The sequence below is a fragment of the Perna viridis genome, chromosome 5, assembly GCF_037379345.1.
Source record: "Perna viridis isolate PV_CMFRI_1.1 ecotype Kerala chromosome 5, ASM3737934v1, whole genome shotgun sequence".
In the NCBI taxonomy this organism is placed as follows: Eukaryota; Metazoa; Mollusca; class Bivalvia; order Mytilida; family Mytilidae; genus Perna; species Perna viridis.
Window position 1 is genome coordinate 49,789,977 of NC_142449.1, and position 24,326 is coordinate 49,814,302.

Sequence of the window (24,326 nt, forward strand, 5' to 3'; positions counted from 1 at the left end):
TCATACGAAAAAATCGCCAACCACACTTACGGAACGTCGCTTTTACCGTTATTGAAAACGTGATTTTTGTGGCGTTGTGACAATTTGTAAGATTTGTAAAATATGCTGTTGTAAGAGAAATAAAAATCATAAATTAAAAGTCTATGACTTAATGAAAAGCTGAGAAAAATAACATTCAGAACAGTTGTTGTTGGAAAACGGAATGTAGCAATAACATAAAAATAAGACGTGAACTTTGCATAAATGAGTGACATTTTGTAAGACTCAATAAAAGTTGCCGTATTACGTAAAACTCTGTTTTCCTTTTAAAATATGTTGAAATTTATGATTTTGAGTAAAATAATATTACTTAAATATAAAAAGAATGTGCCCCTGTCCATATATGATACTCCTTCTCTTTGTTTGAATTGGTGTACTAGCTCTGTTGTGTTCTGTGGGACAGTACAGTTCTTGGTATTTCTGAGCAATTGCTGGGGAATGAGGTCACCATGACGTAAAAATAAAACAACGATAAAAACGTGGATATTTGCCAGTTTTTTTTGTGTGTTTTTTTTTAATTTCGTTTTAATATAAAAAAACAAATTTTCTAGGTCATTTTGAAATTATTCATGCGACTAAAAATGTTACCTGGGAAAGCTGAACAATTACAGATTTCAACATTTTTAGGATGTATATCTATATGACTACGGCGCTTTATTTTGACATTTATCCAGCTAAATATATTGCTACACCCATATTCTTTAAGAATAACTCACAATTCGATATATTACTACAGGTTAATTAGTTTTATCGCGTTTTTAATGGTCGATTACGCCGCTATTTTGAAACAAGTACGAGCAGCGCGCGTTAAGTCTGTATAATTTGCTAGACTCATATGGGTGTTATTTTGCCAATAAATAGATAAACTAATAAAACATGTTATCGCATAATTTTGTGTAGTTGTCAACAGTGTAGAAATTGGATGACCTGGACCCGCAGTTGGTAAGTATTCATACAACGACATAAATACATGAGACAAGTTAAAGAAAGAAACTTCATTCAAGTTAAGCCAGGGCAGGGACTTTATACTACCAACATAGTCCGTGGCCTGAGGGTCAATTTTTTAGTCTTTTGGATTGATGGTTAGATTTAACTTTTCTATTTATTTTTTTCGTTTTGTTTTGTTTTTTGTTTTTTTTATGTTGCTTTTCTTTTTTTAATTTTAATAGTGTATTCCATTTGGATTCGTGTATGACTAAAAAATCCGGAAAGAGGCCCCCTGTCTCAACTGAGGAGGGGCACTCTAGAGATTGACAGGTTTTTCTTCTATATTGGAGGTAGCCTTTCTCGCCCACCTCCTTGCATCCGCACATGGAGTCATAAAAGAACTTACTTCACGGTGACTGTACCGAAAAAATGAAGGTACGAAAAGACTATCTATTAGAACCAGAAGTACTTGTAGTTACCTCCCTTTACTTGTAGTTGCGAATACAAAATTCTAGCGTCTGGCTTATGCACTTGAAAGCCGTTGTCTATTTTCTTACCTCTCTTTAGTAAGACATTTTTAATTGAAAAAGCTAATGATCAATCTGACTACTTAATTTTAAACTGTAATGTATTTTTGGATGCGCCATCATTCGGACAATTAGAGTTAGTTAAAATAATGATGCTGTCTTGGGTAGTTGGGAGGCTATTTTCTGCCTGGTCGCCCCCCTTCGACAGTGACCCATAAACATCATATTTTAAAAAAAAATGCCTCAGCGAATGTCATGATTATCTGGATGAGGCTGAAGTCTTTGTTTTAAGGGCTGTTTCCCTATCAGGTGTCAACGTTTATTAGTTCCTTATTACAGGAGTTCCACTGGAACATTCTTACAGAATACTTTCTAATGAGAATTACTTTAGGAACATTTGTTACAATATGAAGAAGGCATTTTCCCTAAGCAGTTATATGCAAGCAAAGCATTGAGTAGGTTCCCTTTTACTCACAGATAAAATGGATTTCATGTCATTTACCATTTGTGTAGAATTTGATTTTTGAAAAATTTCATCAGTGGGAGCCAGCAAAATATATTCCAAATATTTGTAGTTTTATCTGTAAAACAGTTCTGGGTGCAACAAAGAAGTACTTGTCACACAACCAGAAGTAAGGTTGTTTGATAATGTCTGAGGAGTTCCAATCAAATACGTGTAACATGTGGGTCTTTGAAATGTTTTGTTTAGCAGTTGTTTTAACTACTTTTCAAGCTTCAATAGGTAGAGATGTAGCATTTTGCTTTGATGAAAGTTTCTCAAGTGGTCAATATGAAAAAAAAAATAAGACAAATTTTTGTACATTTAAGAGTGAGATTTCCTCGTTTATCTCATGTAAGTTTATTCTGTGAGGAACAAATATTTCAATCATATTTCCAGAGAAACTTATATTGATTCTGTAATACATTGTATTTCTTAATTTAAACTTGTGATATGGAAGAACTTCTGTGATGTGATACAGTGTCAGAAGTGATTTTCTGATTTAGCTGCCAACTCAGAAATTCATTTTGGACTCATAATCCAAAAAGGGATTATACAGAGCTTATGTGTATTTTTATAACCAGCTAAAATGAGAATGGCATTTGCCTTAAGTGTGAGTGAAGAACTTAGATCCTTTTTGAAATAAAATGGATTTCATGTCATGAATAACTTCTGCTTAATTTGATTTAGAAATTTCATGTGTTGTGGCCGGCAAAAGATATTCCAAGTACATTGTATTGTGAAATTGTTCCCGGGATAGCAAAAAAATGCCTTGTTTTACCAAAACGGGAAAAAACTTCAATAGATAGAGATTAAGTGGTCATTTCTATAAATTGAAAAGCAAGCTGCGTTCAATTATAAAAAAAAAACTTTATGCCTTTATATTAATGCTTTATACTCAAGACTTAAATAGATTGAGCAAGTGATGCCCTGTACATGTATATGTAGATGCCCTAAACTAGGAATAGCATTAAAATTACTGTCACAACTGATGTTCTTTTGGGAATGACATATGCAGTTAGTATGTGGTTGTTTGAAATTGCAGATGCACAGCATTTTTAATAGAAAGTTATGCTTATTACAGTTGGTCAAGATTTACATGTAACAACATAGCAGTGCTTTATCAACTAACTCATTGTACATATGTAGTACAAAAATGAACTCCAACCTCACTGGCAAAGCCTAAAATTATATTACGTTAGGATGATATCCAACTTAAGAAAAGTTGTTTTTGAAAGCAATGTTACATTACATGTATACTATAAATCTAATTTTAGATACATCAGTGGTAAACTTTTAATATTTTAAAATAGCCACAAATGTAGTAACACCACAAAAAGAAATTAATTCACAGTACATAGTTGTAGACCCTCAAAACTTAAGTGAAATCTATTTTATCTTGCAATCATGGTCCTTATATATACAAGTATAAGGTGTTGAATGTGTACAAATACATTTTTTAGGCCAGGCCATTAACTATCTTAAGTAATCTATGAAGATGAGTATTCCCCATGCATTCCATGTAGCAATATGTCATATATAAATTTGGCTGTATACCATAGGGATAATTTATAACTAAACAATTTCTATTTTATTGCCTTATCATGGCAGGATAAAAACAGTATTAGGGTATTGTAAAAAAAAAATACAGCCTGTATGTGTACTCTGTGTGACATTGAAAAATTGTAAGCCCAGCCTCACATTTGTCCTGTCCCTAAGCCTATTTCACATACTGGCTGTATTTTTTTTTTTTTTTTTACAAAACCCATATTTTATATATGTCCTTGCTATAAAATCACTTTGTCTCATCCTACGTGTACATGAAAGCAAAATACATTTACTGCTAATTTATCAAATTTTGGACATGAAGGTATAGATGTATTATTGATTGCATTTTGTGGACATATTTTTCAGTATTATTTAGAATATTTTGTAAACTTTTTGTGAACATATTTGCATTTGCCAATATTATGTAGAATATTTTGTATATATTTGTTTTGTGGATATATTTGACAATATTATGTAGAATGTTTGGTATATGTTAGTTTCAATATTGATATTCTTTATTGTAGAAAAATGGGATTGATGTCAGACCCAAAGAAAAGACAGAAAATTTTGGATGTTATTTCTAAGTACAACAATAAATTATGTGTTCTGTGCTATGTAGCTGGTGCAATATGGTTCTTAGCTTTAGCTTATCAGCCTCTCAATGCTAGAACCTACTTCTCAGAGAATGCCTTGTTACCAGGTATGATTTGTTGGATCTACTAAAAGTAGATTTCAACCATAATGGAAGTTTTACATTATAGCATTGTTTAAAGAAATAATCTGATATGTGTTCCACAATATTTGGATATATATCCTCAACTCAAAGATTTGTAGGAAATGTTCATCAAAAGGAAAACTATTTACCAAACTAAATAACAAACATGATGACTCATTTTGTATTGTCAACTTACCTTTCATCTGTGGCAACATCCCTTCAGCATCTGCATCTACAACTCCTATGTTATGCTCAAGGTCAATGTAACTGTACCTGGGTACACTTCTTACTGTTAGGCTTCTGGAACAGGGTTATGTTGCTACAAGATTGCAGTCATCACCACAGAAGTTTTATGGTCTTCATCACGAACTCGTGGATCTGCACCATGAGAACAGATTTGTTCAATGTGTCATTGTTTTCCAACCCTTTTTCATCTACCCCAGACTTGACCTATCATGAGCATCTCAGGGATGTTACTAGGAAAGCAGAGGATGCTTACCCTACCGGTGCATCTGGTCCATGCTCCCAGTTTTTAGTGGAACCTGAGTTGCATATTTACTTTTGTTTCTGTGAACATAATATTTGGTTATTTTATGTTTTTTGTTGTCTGTTTTCCCTGTCTGTCACGGGATTGTGTTCATTTGATTTCTGCTAGAATCTTGAATCCCTTGATTACTCTTTCAGACAGCCACCAAAGTGTTTATATAATACATGTTTAATAAATGGTTTTCCTTATTCTAGAACTTCTTGAGTAAATTGTATTTGGTTCTAAAAAGAGTTTACTTTTTGAATCTCATGTGCAATTTTCAGAAACTTGCAATTTTTTTGCATTTTTACTATCAAAGACAAAAAACTGACATAAATTTATTATGATATATTGTGAATATAAGTGGTTTTAAGTTGGAAATATAGATTAAAATTTATGGTTTGAAGGTTGTTGACATAGGATTGTTGACTATAAAATGTACATTGTGTTGAATCCAGTAATTAAGAGTGTTAAGATCTGTATTTTCAGGGTTAGTTGAAAATGAGTTTAGTCCAGATTTAGATTTGGAGTCACTAGCTCAAGAGTATAATTCTGCTTTACAGAAGGACAAAAAGTAAGTAGTAGAAAGAAGATTATTACATTTCCAAATTGAAGGATCCCATGTTAGACTCACAAAGTACAAGTCACTAAAATTTATAATGATTAACAAGAAAGAGTAGATCTGCAGACATTTCCTGGACAATTGAAACTTTTTAGTTATCAAATGGTCCAGTGCTACTTCTGTAAATTCAGGAAGTATTGCCATGTTGTTATTTATGTGTAAATCTTATGTTGATTATTGAAATTTCATCATCACTTAAGTTGAATATATGTCAATACTTCTTTGAATGAGTAAAGAAAGCAAGTTGTACTGAGTGGAGAAGAACTACTAAGACTTAGGCTGTTTCATCCCTGTGGGGTTGTTTTGTCTTTGACATAATCATCATACCTATTCATGTTATATTCATATACAAATATTAATGTACATGGTATGGTGTCAATCTCAACGTTTTAAATATATCTCTAAAAGTGTACTTTAATCATGCCATGTTTTGAAGATTTTTTGTCCTTCTGTTTTCAGTTTTTATTGTTCTGAATGGGTTTAATGTTTTTTTTTATACTTATTTTATGGCAGACTCTGTACATTCCTGTAAAAATAATGGTATATCTTGATGATTTTCAGAAATGTTCCAAGAGAATGGGTGGCTGAAAAGTTTAGAGACTTGGGGTTAGATACCTATATCCAGAATTATAGTGTACTGTATCCTTTACAAATAACCAGAGGACAGGTATAGTAAAATTAGTTATAGTTCTTTGTACTGTGCTAGAAGGGATGTCATAGAAAAGGACCAGGGCTAATTGATGCTCAAAGCAAAGGACCCACTTAGTATAAATGAAAGTCCTTTGTACAGCATTTTATTAAAGAAGGAAGTGTGTAGTAATTAAACTGTTCAAAAAACTAAAATACCAGTTACATTTCAGTTAATTAACTTTTTTGTAATTTGGTATTGCCATTTATGCATTTTGTCAAAATTTTATTAATACTGATATAATTAAAAGTTAAATTCTTTACATTATATTTTAGATTGTGAGATTTTCCTATTTAAAAAGGGACATACAAGATTGTTTTAGTTAAAGGTGACACTTAAGCTAATGGAATTACATCTACTTTTTATTCATTACAGAGTGTACCAGGCCAGTATTAAGGGCTGGGAGGGCTGGTAGTACTAAATATTTTGTGTATTCATTCCAGAGTGTACCAGGCCAGAATGTTTATGGTATATTAAGAGCCCGGAGGGCCAGTAGTACAGAGTCTATTGTTTTGTCTATGCCTCTCAGGCAGAAGGAATCAGAAATGAGTCAGACTACTGGCAGTATGGTTCTTATGATAGCTTTAGCTAAATACTTCAGAAGTAAGTCAAACATAGAAAGATTTGGGTGTCAGTAAATGACATTTAGCTTTAGCTAAATATTTCAGAAGTAAATCAACCATAGAAAGATTGGGGTGTCAGTAAATATGACAAAGTAACGTTGGAAAGATTGGGGTGTCAGTAAATATGACAATCTTAAGCAAAGTGAAATATTATGGAATCAGACTCAGGTCATATAAAATACAGATTATTAATTCTCAGTGTGTCCAATACTGTGGTCTCATTTGATTTCGCGGGCATCAATTTTTGTGGGTAGAAGAAAAAAAACAATTGTGGGTACTTATATTCATAGTTTATGGATCAATATTTTTTTTTTTAAAGTCAACAATTTGTTTGCATATCTGCTTAAATTATTACCAAATAAAAATATTTTTGGTAGATATTAAAAACCAAAAAAAGTAGGCATTTCTTTTCAAGGATACAGTCAAACCTTGATGTGTCAATCTTGGAATAGTCGAAATCTCGGATAACTAATTACAAAGTCCTAGCAAAACTCCCCTTACTAAGATACAATTTTACCTCGGATGATTTGAAACCTCGGATAGCTCAAGTTAATCAATCAGTCCCCTCAATAGGACTTCGAGGTTAATTAACCCTGATGTCTCAAAGTCAACTAATTAGTTGGAAACTGATTGCTTTATTATAAATCATGATCGAAGTGTGTTTTGACAACGATTAGCGTGGCTTTTAAAATTAATTTTTTGACCTTCTTTATGGCTTGATTTGTGTATTTATTTAGTTAATTTAAAATTGCATGTGTATTGAAAAGAAACATATTTTATTAATTACACATCAGAATTCATACAAACTGTGATACTGGATATTTTGATATTTTGATGATTCTTTTCTAACAACCCTGATGAATTGTAATGGTATATGACTAATGAAATATCGAACAGACTGTAATAAGTGTATTTCAACAACTTCATTCGTTTCGCAAGTGAATTTGAAATTTTATAGTAATAATGTGGAGCACGTGGTTTGACGATACTCCTGATTGCCAGTCAAACAAAGCAGTATGTTATTAAGTATGATGTTTTCAATGTAGAAAAAGATAAAAAAAGAAATTTCACTAAAGCACTTGGTACCGTTAATATTTCAAACATGATATACAACATACAAAAAATATCTTCCGATATGAAATACAAGACATTACTAAGTACCGTGTAAAGTGAAGTACATGTTCATGTACAAGCACAACTAATGATGTAAATCATTGACCAAATGACTAGTATTTCTGGTTTATCCTCAACCTCGTATTACTTGAACCTAGGATAACTCGAACATTTCTGCATGGTCCCGTTGACTTTGACTTAACAAGGTTCAACTGTATATGATTCCAACATTAGCAATGAAGACAAAGAATTTAAATAGGAAATGGAAGATTTGTATAAGACATAAGACTTTTGTTTTCCCTAACTACTAGTAAACAATCCAGAAAGTCAAAATTGTTTTTAAATTTTTAATCGCTATTGCCCGGTCTAGGTTTAACAAAGATAGCAAAACCAAGAGTTTACCAAATGCCACTTTTATGACATCGTTAGCAGAAAAATGAAAACAGCTAAGGATACCAACATCACTCTAACACTACATTGACATTTCCTAACTAATGTAGGCTAATGATCTCAGATAAACACCAAGATTTCAAATATTTCCACTTTCACAAAGATGATTGTTCATCGAATTCTTGACTTCGTGGTTCAACATTGCTCATAAAAACCCCGAAAATAAACGCCTTACAAATAATGATGAAACCAAATAAAATATACATTTTTAATTGCATTTTGATATGGCATTTTGTACTAACAAACAATATTTAATTACTATTATGTGCATTGTGTTACAAGTTATCCATTTTAAATGTATGCATACCAACAGTAAAGAAATGTAGATTATAGCTACAGTGCCTGACCATTCTTGAATTATTTGATGGATTGATTTTAATGTCTATTTTCAATTTAGAGAAACCTTACTGGTCTAAAGATATAATCTTCTTGGCTACAGATCATGAACAGTTTGGAATGCAAGCTTGGTTAAATAGTTACCATGACATCAAATCTGATTGTAAGTATAGTTAAACCTGTTCACATGTGACAATGAGAGAAAAATTCTATTAGATACCAGTACACAACAATAATAAAAAAAAACCAAATAGATACAGTCAGGACAATGAGATAAGAAGTTAAATAGTTGAGGTCAAGTATAACACTGTTTATAAAAATTTTAGAAAATTATAAGCGTAAGATTAACAAACTTTCTCTTTTTCAGTAAAGATTCGTTCAAAAAACTCATGAATTCATGTTTAGTCATTAACATTAAGCTGTAAATTCAGAAATTGCTGTGTGCATTTATTACTTTTAATTTGTCATTTAAAATTTTAATTTTAATAATAGGTCTCATAAAAAATCTCAAATTGAGAATTTTCTTAAATATTTCCTCAACTGAAATTTCAACCAATTAGATTGCTTGAAATTGAATATTTGAGGAAAAATTCAGGGATTTAAGGAAAATCTCAACTTGAGATTTTTTTTATGAAACTGGGCCCAGATTAGTTATGTTAAAAACTCCATAATACAAGTTTACTGTTGTGATCTTAAATCAGTCATAATTATTATTGATACATTTCTGAAATTGTAATATCATTGTTTAATGGACAGTTCTTGCAGTAAAATAATTTTGAGATCGTGTTAGACTTTTTGTGATTTTTTGTTGAGTGAAAAAAAAAATTTCATCAGCAGCTGGAGTTAAAATGTTTATTTGCAAGTTTTCATTGTTGAGTAATGGGGGAAATATTGAATCATAATTTTTTTTATGTCCATGGCCATTGAAAAATTTTGCTAGGATTTGGAAAATATTTTTTTTTGTCTCAGTGCCCACATCCTCTCACTATTTAATGGATGATCGGTGCCTTATTAATACTGTATTTCAGATATCAGTGCTGGTGACTTGATGGGTAGAAGTGGATCTATTCAGGCAGCAGTTAATCTGGAAATCCCTGATACAAACCTTCGTCATCTCAACATTAAAATACAAGGGTTGAATGGTCAGCTTCCAAACTTAGATTTAGTCAATCTTGTTGTTAGATTGTGTGGCAGGGAAAGAGTAGATGTATCTATCCACAGACAGGTTTGTGTACTATCTGGTTTAGGTTGTGTCACAGGGAAAGAGTAGATGTATCTATCCACAGACAGGTTTGTGTACTATCTGGTTTAGGTTGTGTCACAGGGAAAGAGTAGATGTATCTATCCACAGACAGGTTTGTCTACTGTCTGGTTTAGGTTGTGTCACAGGGAAAGAGTAGATGTATCTATCCACAGACAGGTTTGTCTACTGTCTGGTTTAGGTTGTGTCACAGGGAAAGAGTAGATGTATCTATCCACAGACAGGTTTGTCTACTGTCTGGTTTAGATTGTGTGGCAGGGAAAGAGTAGATGTATCTATCCACAGACAGGTTTGTCTACTGTCTGGTTTAGGTTGTGTCGCAGGGAAAGAGTAGATGTATCTATCCACAGACAGGTTTGTCTACTGTCTGGTTTAGATGGTGTGGCAGGGAAAGAGTAGATGTATCTATCCACAGACAGGTTTGTCTACTGTCTGGTTTAGGTTGTGTCACAGGGAAAGAGTAGATGTATCTATCCACAGACAGGTTTGTCTACTGTCTGGTTTAGGTTGTGTCACAGGGAAAGAGTAGATGTATCTATCCACAGACAGGTTTGTCTACTGTCTGGTTTAGATTGTGTCACAGGGAAAGAGTAGATGTATCTATCCACAGACAGGTTTGTCTACTGTCTGGTTTAGGTTGTGTCACAGGGAAAGAGTAGATGTATCTATCCACAGACAGGTTTGTCTACTGTCTGGTTTAGATTGTGTCACAGTGAAAGAGTAGATGTATCTATCCACAGACAGGTTTGTCTACTGTCTGGTTTATATTGTGTGGCAGGGAAAGAGTAGATATCCACAGACAGGTTTGTCTACTGTCTGGTTTAGGTTGTGTCACAGGGAAAGAGTAGATGTATCTATCCACAGACAGATTTGTTTACTGTCTGGTTTAGGTTGTGTCACAGGGAAAGAGTAGATGTATCTATCCACAGACAGGTTTATCTACTGTCTGGTTTAGATTGTGTCACAGTGAAAGAGTAGATGTATCTATCCACAGACAGGTTTGTCTACTGTCTGGTTTAGGTTGTGTCTCTTAAGAGCAATTAATAAAATCAACTTTTCATTTGCTTAGTCATAAATCCATGCAATGGAATTCCTTTTTAAGCCTTGCATTAAAAATCATTTAGCAGAAACAAATTCAAACTGTTAAACCTGTCCAATTATACAGTTACAATAATTATATTTGTGTCTTTAGATTTTGAGTTTGATCAGTTTTCCCATTGGGAGTAATGGAAAGTAAAACTGTGAGTTGAGAGAATATAGTTGAAGTATATATAAATTATTTTGATTTCCAGAAAGATTTCTATGATGCTGAGTCTGTAGATGGTTACAAACATTCCCTAAAGACGATGATGAAGATGATGTGGTCACATGCTTCAGGTGTTCCATCTGGCAACCATGGACTGTTCCATAGATACCACATTGAAGCTTTGACAATTGAGGGTGTGTCTAAACGTAAAGGACATCATATCTCACTGGAGAAGACAGGAAGGTAGGATTATCCCTAGGAAAACTTTTTAATACAAGACTTGTGGATAAGATATCATACAGCTCAATAGACAGATAATTTTCTCCCTTTAATTTGCAGCATTTTACAGTGAGTAAAATAGTTAACTTCATGGGATAGAGATGGCCTTTTCTTGATTGAATGACCATTACCTGATAGTTAAATGGGCAATTAACATGGAGAAATTAACTTTCTATTATTCCATAGGTATTTAAATCTTTGTCTGATGGAAGGTTTAAACCTCCTTGTCAACTGTCTAGTTGACTACCTAATGCAGTTCATCAGTCAAGGGAAGACCAACTTTATCCCTGAACAGCATCAGTGTATGTGCTGTAAGGACAAACAGTTGTCTGATATGAATATTATGATGAACTAACAGTTTTATTATTTTTATTCATGTAAGAACTTCTTTATAACATCATATTATTCTTTGGTTCTGATGGGTGGGTAATAGTATTAGAGTACGTGTGATAGCAGCCTAATAATCATAAACAAAAATCTACATTGGTGATGAAATTTGTATGTTTATTTATCTTAGGCATGTTCTTTAACTACTGTGCATCTTATTGACATCTGCATATAGGTCATCATCTTTTAAATTTACTTACATCTTTGGAATAATACATCCACACAGTAATCTTTAGAAAATATCAGCCATGTATTTTTATTTATCTTTTCAAATTCAATGGTGCATGAAAGTTTGCTTCAGATAAAAGTCATTTAAATGATTTAGTGTTTTGTTTGTTTTGATCAGTGGATATAAAGTACACTTGGTTGGTAAAAGTGAGACAATTTTGCTTAATAGGATTTATATACAAAAAATAGTTAATACATGTAGAATGTATTTCTTACTTTTAGTTGCTTTATATTTGTTTAATATTATTCTGCTGTATAATAAATTGTAATATGAGCCTAATTTGAACTTATGTATATTAATGTATATTTCAGGGTTATAGAAGGAGTATTTAGAAGCTTGAACAACCTGCTAGAGAGATTTCATCAGTCATTCTTTTTCTACATTCTACCAGCAACAGAGAGATATATTTCTATTGGGCTATATATGCCTCCTTTTGGTCTTATCTGTGCTGCAGGACTCATCAAAATATCCTTTCTGTTCTACTCAATGAGTGGGTGGTATATTGGAATCATCTTGTCCATTTATCATTCTGTCCAAATTTTGTTGTAATTATCTTGACTGTTGATTGATGTATTGATTTTAAATTTGGAATATGGCTGTATATATATTGGATTATAAATGATTCATGTTGTGTATACATTACACTACAATTCATGCAACTTCATCTTTAGCATTGATTTGTTTGTTGGAGAAAAGTTTTTAAATTACAGAGGAAGGAACATAATACTCCTTGTTATACTCTAGAGTAAGTTGTTCTTTAAGCACAACTTCTTGTGGGATAAGTGGTTGAACAATTACAATCGATATATATTACCAAACAATATGTTTTTCTTTAGCTGATAAGGATTGAAGACCTCAAACCAAATATTGCTGCAAAACCTTGAAGACTCAAACCCACATTAATATCTTTGGTAGTTTAGTAATGTCAGCTTTCTTAGTGTTAACTCGGCATGTGTTCTACATTTTAACCAATTCATTGATATTTCAACCCTAATGTAATATTCTGGAATATATTGGAAATTGGCTTAATTCTGTGTAGTTTCAAATAGTTATTAAATTCTCCATTTTTTTGTGTTTTATGGTTCAGCTATTAAAATACCAGAAAATCTTGACTATACCACATTATCTTTTCAATGATATTAATGACCTTAACGGAGATATAAGCAGTAGCTATTTGGATTTCCATGAGTGCCCGTACCAAAGATGATGAAAATTCTATCATGACTACAGAACAAGAAAATGAAGGAAAGAAAAATGATGAGAGAGAAGATGAAAATGAGGATGAAGACATAGAGGAGGTATATAGTTATAATATTCGTGTACATCCTCCAATTTATTTGGACCACGTTATCCCAGGTAGAGTCACTACAAAGACATTAAACTTGGAAGTCACTGCTCGTCTGCCAAGCATGTGGTATATTGACAATAGAATGACAACTGTATGAGTCAGAATAATGTGTTAGAATTAGGTGATAGTCCTACCTGAGAGCTGATGCTTCTGTAAGCTAGCACACTAAAAATTTTAACCTGTTACGAGTCCATTTGAATCCATGGGTATTCTCTTTCACAGTTTATTTTATTTTTCATTTCTAAGTTATGTGACTTTTTATGTTGATGAAAGTGCAGGCATATCATGATTACCTTGTATTTTAAGCTTTCAGGACCCCACCTTACTGTGACAAGTTATGTCGTCTATATGTAAAAAAAAATTCTAGTTGTGTAAATGTACTTCGTTTGGTCACTTTGTATTACTTAACACTATTCAAATTAATGGTTTTATGAAAAATTAACCATACTGGGCCACTTTAAATGTCGGTGTACATTAAAACATGAGTTCTTCAAAAAGTACAATTGTTATTGATATGTCCTGATAGAAGGTTGAAGATTATTGTCTTAAATGTAAAAATATATAATATTTCCAGGAACCACAAAGAGAAGGAGTTGTGACCATCCTACCTCTGATTATATTTAGTTTCCTGATGGGTGTGTTTGCGTTCACAGGGCCAGAATTTGTCACCAGTATAGCCCCTCCTTTCAGGATACAAGTTCAGGATACAGTATTTTTTGGCCTGCTGGCTTTGTTTACTGCTTGTCTATTGTTACCAAGGACTGTAGCTAAGTAAGTTTGTCAGGATAAAATAGAAAATAACAACTTGACTTAAAATTGATGAGGCTTAGAATTGTGGGAAAATGTGAGACTGCTACAAGCATTTTCACTGATTTCAGTTGAATTTGTAAATAGCCAGAAAACCATATCTTTGATTTGAAGTGGGCAACTTCAAACATTGTAATGTTTGTAATGTCACAACAGAAAGTTATATTCAGTTAGTGACCATATATCACTTGTTAATGTACAGTAAGTCCACTTTGTTTGGTAAAAATTGAACATTTGCAGTCTGTTCGTGGTAGAAGGTAGCTAAATGCTGGATGTAGCTCAGGACAAATTATACCTCTGTTTCCTGTTGTACATCAGAAAAAAAATTGGTTGGTAGGTCAGGATTTTTTTTTATTTCATTTATTTATTTTTTCCCAAATTTCATTGAAAACAACTTCAAAAAAATCTTATTAACTTTATGGAAACTGAAAAATACCATCAATAAAATGTTGGGTGGTATTTTTTCTTTTTTGTTAACTTGAAAATAAGTCAGTTGGGGTAAATGCATGAGTCAGGTAACAGGAAACAGGTATAGTGTTATTTGGCCTGATTAAATATTGAGGATGGCCTATTCAAATACATAGGACATTAGCCACAGTATTTGTCTATGTTTTTATTTCTATATCAGTGTGGCTAATGGAAAAAAATTTTCTACTGCTAACAAAGGCAATATAATAAATGAAGCAAAAGCAATGGAATGTGTATGACAGTGTCATTTGAAAGGCAATCTTAATATGTTTCTTACCAATGAAGAAGTCAAACAATGATGTAAAATAAGATAATGGCTTTGAACATCTTTGTTAAAAATAATATATCATCTAAAAGAAGTTTTATCATTACAGCTACAGTACTTATAACAGGCAGATTTTAATACATTTATGTATTACATCCATATAAAAGCATCTACCGGATGCTTACATGTACATTAATGAAAAGACCATAAAACACTATTTCATTTTGTCATCAACTTAAAGTATTTCCCAGTTTTCTTACTGCCTAATATTTTCTATCTAAGGCAACTGCCATCATTGCTGTAGTGCTAAAAATTTTAAAATATTGGCAGTTTTTCCCCCTAACAATGTTATGTCAAATTAATTGAGACATTCTGGATAACTTTAAATGTCATGACAGAACATCACATCCTTTAACATTCACTGTCACATTGTCTGTCTTGTCTTAAAAAATGCTGTTATTCTGTATTGAAACAACTTGTTGATCTGTTATAGGTGACCATATGGTACCGTATAGCAGGTAATTTTTGTGGGTCATAATATTGGCGTGTTTTTGCCGTCTGTCTAAAAATAAGAAAATAAATTCCATGATATATTTACTTGGGGCTTAAGATTAAGAATCTGCTAAAATAAGAAACTCCAAAGTTTTTCATACATCTTACTGACTAAAAATCACCAAATTTTACACCTGCCAAAATAATCTCGCCTCACAGTATTTATCTTTCACAGGTTTCCATATGGTATCTTTTCCTTGTCTACTAATGTAACAGTTTTATAGGAAGAAATAATCAACAGCCATTTATTAACACTTTTTATCTTCTTCTTTTCAGAAAATCACAGACAACAGATAAAAGATTGATATTTGACTGGGAGCTTCTTAAGAGTTTAGCTTTGATTTTCCAATCTCTAGTCCTTTTCTCTGTCTCATTGATGAATATATCACTGGCATTCTTCTTAGCTGTCTTTATAGTACCAGTTACTGTTATAGCTCACCCAAGTACTAAAAGGTCAGTCTAATGATGGAAATGTAATATGTAATAAACATTAACTAGTAGTACACTATAAAGCTTGGCTTATATAATGATCTGGAAAAAAGAAAGTGAACTAGATTTTCTGAGAGCTTTTCAATTTGTGGTTTAAAATATCTTCGACTTAATGATTCAATCTGACAACAGGAATCATATCTCAGTGAAAAGATCAGACTTTTGATTGATAATTTTATGCTCATTTGAAACCCCAAACTTTCAAATCCTCGTAGGGAAAGTATTACTGAACCTTTATTCTGGTTATTTACTCAAAAAACATTATAAAAAGTCAACTGACATACAACTAAATTTATCAATTTTTAAAAAGAAAAAAAATTGCTGTATAAGTAAGCTGTTACAATTGTTAGCTAATGCAACAGTTGTATGTTATCATTTCAGTATTTTCAGACTGTTCCAGAAGTTTTTGTTGATCCTTGTATGTCCTGTTGTACAGATATTTTTTGCCTGTTTAATAACCACTACAGAAGAACGCTACAAGGGGTCATGGGATTTAGTTGAAAGGTCATTCACTAATATGAAACACGGTCTTCTACTGACAATAATAGACAGATACTTATTTGGATCTTGGATGTATGGATTATTCTGTTTAGCAATTTTGCCATCATGGCTTGTTTTCTGGACTATTGTTCATTGTGATTTGTAATGGATTTGAAAGTGTTTAGTAGACGGGAGTGGTAGATCAAAGATCTCTTTCTTTTCTGCCATTTGCCCTCACAGTCGAAGCAAATGAGTGTTATCACCATTCCAATTCTGACATCATATTTTGTTTTTACTTCTCTTTTCAAAAAGAAGATGATTTCTTCTCTGATATTTATAGAACTACCTGTTTTGATTTATTTTAGTTCTGCAATTAAATGTTGTTTGGTTCTCTCTTTTTTTAGAACTTTCAAGTTTGGGATGACAATGGCTTTGAATTTAAATGCATTTCTTGGCTCAGAATGGCTGATGAATGTTTAGTCATTAAGGCCAACTAAGGTTGTCCACTTTACTTTATAAATATTTCATTACATAATGAATTGTATTTGGCAGCTAGCAAGACCTATTGGAGCCCTCTCCATTCAATTTTTGTTTTCAGTCCATCTCTTAGGATTGATATTACATTTTCAAATTTATTGCTGTATCAAAAATAAAAACAATCTAGAAATCTTTATTAATAGTAGTAAAAATATCACATCTATTTTTATAAGCAATACAGTACTTAAAAGAAGTTGCATTTCTTTTTTATTGACTTTCAAGAAAAGTTGCCTGAGAATCAAATGAAGAAGTTTGAATATGTGTTAGTTGTTGGTAGTTTTCAAGTGTGCTAGTCCGTAGAAATTAAATTTCCATTTTGCTTTTTTGTCCTATTTATTCAAGAATGTTTAAAAAAAATCATGTTTTTCATAGTTGAATTTGTTTTTTTTTTTTAAATCTGATGTGAGTTTATATTACTAAGTTAATTTTTGTTATGAACCTGCTTTTTTTTTATTTGGAGGGGAGGCTTGTACAGATTCCTTTCAAGGGTTTTAATTCTGTATGAAAATTGAAGACTGAGAATATCACCATTATAGAAAAAACTATAAATTAACAGATTCTGGTTGAAAATGTAATATTAGTCATCTCGTGATTTTTAACTCACTATTTTGTTTACATATAAAATTCCGGGCAAACTATCATTCCCTGCTTCATTATTACCATACATCTTTTGTTGTTTTTTAATACAAAATGCTTAGTTTTTACCTCTGAATCATACTGTTGGATAAACTAGAATAATTTCTGTAGTCATTTTACATTTCATTACCCATTTACATTGCTATATATTATAAAATTAAAACTGAAATAGATCTATGTTATTTTTTTATCTTATTGTGAACATTATAAAACAAAAATACTTTTCTGAAACAATATGAAAGAAAATTGCCTTTAAGCTTAATTCTTTATTTTGAAAGCAAAAAGAATCTTTGAACTTGTAAACAAAGGTTATGTTGAATTTATACATTTTTAATTTGAATACGTTTTTACCAAAAAGAATTTTATTGTGGAGAATCATTGACAAAAACATAACGTGTCTGTATTTTAAAAACTATGTTTATTTAAAGACTGCAATTTTTTGTGTATTGATTTTTTTGTGTATTAAATGTAAGTACAGCTTCTTTTGAGAAAAACTGACTTGATATTATTTTATTATAGTGTAAGGGGGCCATTTATACCACTCTCATACATGCTTATAATATCATGTTATTTCTTCCAAAATGGAAGCCTAACTGTGAAACAGTATTTAGAAATTTAATGTTGTTTCAAATTTCTCAATTTAGAAAAAAAGCCCTTGCTTTTGTACTACAATGTATAATTGTGCATGAAGCTATGAAAAATAGTTATTGTGTCTTTTTATTTAAAGATCATTTTATACCTTTCTCTTTTTTTTTTACTGAGCTTGAGATCTACTCAAAGAAAATGTTTTACTCCGATTCAGTGGATAAGTTTTTTCATTGGTTTACAGGCAGTGTAGAGCATTTTAATTTAGATGGGGAAAAGTGGCAAAATGGCTACCCCTAGCAATGTAGAAACACTAAAATCTTTTCCTCTTTGCACAGTGTTACTCCATATCTACAGTCTACATTGAACAGTCTATTGAGTTATTTATTAGTTAACTACATTAAGTTCCTTAAAGGCATATTCCTTCAATGTAAAAAAGTGTTGTTTTATCCCCATCTTATGACAGGTATTATGGTATGCTACTGTCTTTGCATCCACATCTAGTCAAGTTTTGTATTACAAAAATATTGAAATAATATGTTTTGCAAGCAGATCTTTTACAAAATCCATCTTAATCCATTACATGATATGTACATAGTTACATCTACACACTCGAGAATTAAAACAAAAACCAGCTTAAAAAAATATGACAAAATAAAATGGAAGAAAAAAATTAATGTTTTTTGTTGAAAAATGTGATTCTAGACGTTTAAAAATCATTTTATGTCTGTTAACTTCAAGACTTTTAAAAATAGTATATTTTGATTATTGTAAGATTATTGTAAGAGCATCTGATCCAAGTAGCAAAGTTTTGGTAATTTCATTAACTAAAACACTTGCAAGTAATATGAATTTTAATATATTTGTAGATTTTTTTTCGATGTATTATGCCCCCATCCACCTTCCATTGTTTTACAATGTTTTCTGATATTTCAATTTAGAATCATGTGACTTGACACCCAAATGTGCTTTAGGCCAGCTTTTTCAGATCCAAAGGAGCTGAGCCCCACCCTTGAATGGTGAATTCTTTATGTCTTCTGACGTAAGCTCCCTTTTAATTTTAATAAATAGCTTTTCTACTCTTCAGAGCCTTTTGTTGGAATAGATTTAAAGGTAAAAAAAAATAGACAGGACAAAAAATTGAAAGAAAACATATCGATGTTAATAAGTAAGAAAAATCAAATGTTCATGATTCTAGTTCGACAGAATGAAACAGTAAAGTAAAAGTATGAACAATATTTTTTATTTACAAATTTTCGATTAACATTGGGGATATAGTCACAACAATAATTACAAGGCGTCTTACAAATGACAGGTTTGTGCACATGTGGAAAAGCTGTGAATTACTTTGGCCGGAGCAAATTTTGGTGGGGGCATGACTGGCATGTAATCGTGTTAAATATTGGCTACGAGTTCACATAGCTATAAATTGTGATTCCAGTTTGAGCTGAAGGCTATCAACAATGTCACATTACCCTGGACAAGTTCAATTGATACGGTAAATATATAATTACCCGCTAGAGTCACTTGTTTGGTGACGTTTGATTCAACATTGAGAAATCAAGAGTAATTTCCCATTCACCCCTCTTACTGTCTATTTTGCACATTTTTTTTTTTTTTTTTTTTTTTTTTTTTTTTTTTTTTTTTATTTTATTATTATTTTTTTTTGATAAACCCATTATCCCCTGAAAATTCAACAGGCAACATTTTGATTTATGCATCATAGCATTTTCATAGACAGTATATCGTGATTCGATTTTTCTTCACGATTTTTCCCGAAATTTTAATCCAATAGAATTACTGATGAAAATGCGTGTACTAATATGTTTGAATGTATGTGTAGAAATGGTTATACAAATGAAAGACAAATTAATCCAAAATCTCTCTGTAGGTTCTTTTCGTGAGTTTTTACCTCAGTACATGGATACTAAATTTCTGTATGTTGGATAAACCCGTATAAAATAGATACAAATGATATGCATGTATTTGTGAAGTTTTTGTTCATTCTTGCGTTTCAAATATTGTTAAATATATACTCAGCCAAAAACAACCTGTGGCCCAAAATGTATACGCAATTTAAACAATCTATCTGTATCATTTTCAACATTGTAGTACAAATCATGTAAATGCAGTACACGAGTCAAATGAAGTGCACCTATAGTATCGATCGTACACGCATGTAAACAGCAAATTTTATCAATGACTGACTTGCGTCACGCGTGAAGTGTCTAGTTCACGTGATTATTTGTATAAGGAGAAAATAACTACAGCAAATATCTTGTGACAAAGTCCAAATTAATTTCCTATTTAATACTTCCTCGTGTAGAACTTTAGCTAACCATGGATACTCTGCAGGCTTTAGTTGTCGTGACAGTTTTTGTCTGTGTGTCTTCTATAAAAGAATGTGAGTATTTCTGTTGTGTAGCTATTTGAATGATAACGAAAGTTTAGACCGGAACATGTACCCAGAAATTTATTTTAAAAAAAACATTCTAGGTGAAAAATGTTAATAATGTATGCCAAGTTTCACCGCATTAAGTCGGATGTCAGTCATTATTGGAAATGAGGGGTTGACACAGGGCCTATTTCCTCATGCTTAGCCTTTACTTCTTGAAGAATAACCGTTTCTTTGAAAACCCTTTTCCCAATTTTCAACTAATGAACATCTCCTTTGGTTGGGGAAAAGGGGGGTCTGTCACTTGATTTAAATTTTGGTACGTGCTGAGTTTAGATGGTTTAATACCCTACACATTCAAGACCATGAATTTGAAAAACAAATGTATTCGGTCATCAGAAGCGGATCCAGATAGGGGTACAGGAGGTTGGCGCCCACCTTTTTATTAGTAAATTTCTCATTTTTATCTGTAAAATGAAAAAAAGGTAAATAATGTCCTTGTAGCCCCCATTTCTGATAAACCCCAGCTGGCTCCCCTCCTTTTCAAACTTTCTGGATCCGCCCCAGGCCTTCATAAATATATAATTATACACTAATTGGAAACATTACTGCCATTTCCGATTTATTAATTTAACATACTATTCATAAGTAATGCCTTTATGAACCAAAGGGCTATGTTATCAGAAAACCGTCCCATTCATATTCATATATACATATGCTATCCATAATTATACGCAACATCCTCAAAACTCGATCCATTTATGTACTAGGTGACCTTAAAATAAACAAATCAATACTAGTAGCACGTCTGTACTAATGCATCTACATATATAGGTTGTTAACGGCCTCTCCCTACTCTTATTTCTTACTGTTGGTGTCATGCCTTTCTAGACCTCCCCCAAACACACCAAATGGCCAAATGTCATAACTACCCAGTTTCTTTGAACTGTTGCTTCCATTGGTTTTCTTCCCCAATGTTAGGATGGATCCAGATATTTGAAAAGGGGAGTATCGGAATATTATTTGCTCATTTTTGTCCAAATTTTCACGAAATTAACAAAATTTTCCAACAAAATGTTACCCCTGGTTCTTCCGCAGCAATTTTATAGACGACATGGTAAAATATATGATCGTCTACCCTGTATTAAGATTAATACCAGAATCAGTTAAAACATTTTTTAACAGACGACTTCAGTAAGCATTGCAATGAAGCAATAAAATTCCCGGAAGACGGAGAAATGATACTCCACTACAGGATGAACATACAAACTAACTGTTCTGTGGACGTTCATAACAACAGGACCGGTAATTCTCAAGTAGTATTGGCACACTTTAAAGCGGTCCAGATCACATCAAGCCAAGATTGTAGATCATCTAGATTGGATATCTATGATGGCTCCAATATCGACCAAAACAAAAGCCTTGCAGGTGAGAAAAACTTAAGTTTGACAAGGGAAGTATATTGTTTTTGTTTTTGTTTTTTTTTGTTTTGTTTTGTGTGTTTTTGGGTTTTTTTTGCTATTTCATGACTCAATTTTTTCATTTATCTTGTTTCAAATTTTTAAACGCCCCTATCTCTATTATTATGAACCATGATATTGTATTCAACTGTTCATGCTTAAGTTGTTATTTCCTTTTGTTTTACTTCAGGATCAAACGGTATATGTAGCTCATATAACAACCTAACAACATTGAATTTCAACTCGACTCAGAGAAACATGATGTTTAAATTCGAGTCGAATGGAAATAGCTACTCCATGTTCCAAATCCTTGTGACCATTGGCCATACAGGTATAACAGAAATGGAATGCTACCATCCGCATTTCAAGTATCCAGAAAATATTTCAAAAATGTATAAAATAGTTCAGTGCTTAAAAAATCAAAGTTTTCCCGATTTGTTCATTCAAAATATAAAAAAGTAATACAATACAAATTTGAATAAGTATGCAAAGTTAAGAATTCTTACCATGCACGGTTTATAATTCTGATAACTGGTGATCGCACTTTTTTTAAATTGTACAAAGCATCATTTAAATGCGACTTGTGATTTGCAGTATTATTGAGTTTCATTCTTATTGACAGTTGGTCAACTCAACTTTTGGCAGACGGTGCATTTGAATTAGCAAAACTTAGTTCTTCAATATAAAGTCCATCATTCTAGGAAAACTATTTATTTATCAGTAAATGCTACACATAAAGGAACATTGTTATGCTAAAATCAGTAATGGACCCTTTTCTAAATGTTAAGGCGTAAAACTTGTCAAAAATAATTCCATTAAAAAAAGATCATATTTTTATCAATTTTATTAGAGGTGTATGTCGGATTCGACCGTGCTATTTCACCAATGCGTTACATATATGCGGTCATATTGAACTGAAAACTGCAAAGAAAAATAAAAACAAATACAAATAACAAAACATAACTTGCACTTGAATGTAAAGTTATCTTGAATTTTATGTGTTTCCAGGGAACTGTTCAAAAAATGAATTTAATTGTGGGAATGGTTTCTGTATCCCTAGCGACCTGGTATGTAGTGGCCAGAACAATTGCGGAAACGGACACGATGAGGTTGCCTGTATTTTGGGTCTAGCAGTATGGGCAATCGTGCTTATAGTTCTCGGTTGTTTGTTGGTGTGTTTATGTTCAGTCGTCTTTTTCTTGGTATGCCGTCCACGTCGCAGACAATACAGGCAAATATAGACATTTTTACAAGTATGTTTAGAACAGTTGTTTTTAGAACTTGGTAAATGTAAAAAGTATTATTCATGTTCTATAACTTTAATGAAAAAAAGACCAATGCATCAGAAAACCATTGCTGTAATAGTAATAGTACGGATGATCCCATATCGCTATTGTGCATACATGGAATTAAAAATTAACTGAACGTATTTACCGGTGATTAAAATGAGAGATGGATGTGAAAGATCTGACAATTTCTATATTATGTAGATTTTTATAATTCAATAAAAATTACATGTTTGTACTGAAATACATTTTAAGACTATTTACTAGGTGTAATGTATGTTATATCAGGAAGACATTCGCATACATTTATGCGTTGAGTGCTCATAGAAACCTGCCGTCAAAGAATATCGACATTTTTTTTTGTTATGTGAAGTACATGTATTCACTTTTATACTTTTTCTTGAATGTGGTACTGTTATGCGGTAGTATTTTTGTGTGGATAAATTAAAATGTATAAATGTATATAAAAAGACTAAAACCTGAATCTTGGAAAGAAATAACAATCTGTTTAGGTTTTGTTTACATGTTTTACATTTGTTTAAAGTATTTTTTATATAATAAAGTTTTACACTAACTACTTCTGTTTCTTAATGTCAGAGCTTAATTACCTGCCCTTTGGTTTGTATTCTGTTGTCTGTAGGGCTAGAAAAATAACACATTTCCAGATACTCTGTATACAATCACTTGAAAAGTTGCATCAGAAAATCTGTGGAGGAGGAAGACCATTTTCTGATAATACAACTTCTTAAAATACTTATTTTAAGGTAGAAAAATAAAACAAACTGAAACTAATGGCCCAGGGTCTTAAATATTTAAGGAATATATTGACATTATTAACACAGTCGTTTTGAGAACCAGGCCGGTAAAAAAAAACCGACTTCGGTATAGAAATATCAATAACTTTATTATAAATACAGGCTTCACCAATGCATCAGAGAATCATTAATATCTGCTTCTAATAATGAATAGTTATAAAAATATAGTGACTGTAATCGTGATAGCT

General features: G+C 32.0%; 2 protein-coding genes across 3 annotated transcripts; both read left to right on the top strand.

Annotated features, from left to right (window-relative positions):
• The first annotated feature begins 1,430 nt into the window (after window positions 1-1,430).
• LOC148618096 (GPI-anchor transamidase component GPAA1-like) lies at window positions 1,431-19,264 on the top strand. Its single transcript, XM_088585960.1, has 13 exons — window positions 1,431-1,532; window positions 4,065-4,240; window positions 5,271-5,355; window positions 5,965-6,070; window positions 6,535-6,694; window positions 8,675-8,776; window positions 9,642-9,838; window positions 11,167-11,363; window positions 12,327-12,478; window positions 13,177-13,313; window positions 13,938-14,134; window positions 15,732-15,908; window positions 16,326-19,264. Exons 2-13 carry the CDS (start codon window positions 4,069-4,071, stop codon window positions 16,588-16,590), a joined length of 1,947 nt encoding a protein of 648 aa, XP_088442086.1. The 5' UTR covers window positions 1,431-1,532; window positions 4,065-4,068; the 3' UTR covers window positions 16,591-19,264.
• Window positions 19,265-20,413: 1,149 nt separating this feature from the next.
• Window positions 20,414-23,900, top strand: LOC148618097 (neuropilin and tolloid-like protein 2). Of its 2 annotated transcripts, none has more exons than XM_088585962.1 (4): window positions 20,414-20,586; window positions 21,763-22,005; window positions 22,228-22,368; window positions 23,098-23,900. In XM_088585962.1, the coding sequence occupies exons 1-4, from the start codon at window positions 20,523-20,525 to the stop codon at window positions 23,166-23,168; spliced, it is 519 nt and encodes a 172-aa protein (XP_088442088.1). In that variant the 5' UTR covers window positions 20,414-20,522; the 3' UTR covers window positions 23,169-23,900. The 2 variants fall into 2 exon arrangements, with proteins under 2 accessions (XP_088442088.1, XP_088442087.1); XM_088585961.1 differs by having other exon boundaries at window positions 20,418-20,586; window positions 23,046-23,900.
• Window positions 23,901-24,326: the final 426 nt, after the last annotated feature.

What these genes read in the sequence shown, in the direction of transcription:
- LOC148618097 (XM_088585961.1), top strand. Translation starts at nt 20,523, where the DNA reads ATGGATACTCTGCAGGCTTTAGTTGTCGTGACAGTTTTTGTCTGTGTG. An exon ending in CCAAAACAAAAGCCTTGCAG is followed by an intron (nt 22,006 to 22,227) that starts GTGAGAAAAACT and finishes GTTTTACTTCAG; the next exon opens with GATCAAACGGTATATGTAGC. An exon ending in TGTGACCATTGGCCATACAG is followed by an intron (nt 22,369 to 23,045) that starts GTATAACAGAAA and finishes ATGTGTTTCCAG; the next exon opens with GGAACTGTTCAAAAAATGAA.
- LOC148618096 (XM_088585960.1), top strand. Translation starts at nt 4,069, where the DNA reads ATGGGATTGATGTCAGACCCAAAGAAAAGACAGAAAATTTTGGATGTT. An exon ending in TACAAATAACCAGAGGACAG is followed by an intron (nt 6,071 to 6,534) that starts GTATAGTAAAAT and finishes TATTCATTCCAG; the next exon opens with AGTGTACCAGGCCAGAATGT. An exon ending in ATGTATCTATCCACAGACAG is followed by an intron (nt 9,839 to 11,166) that starts GTTTGTGTACTA and finishes TTTGATTTCCAG; the next exon opens with AAAGATTTCTATGATGCTGA.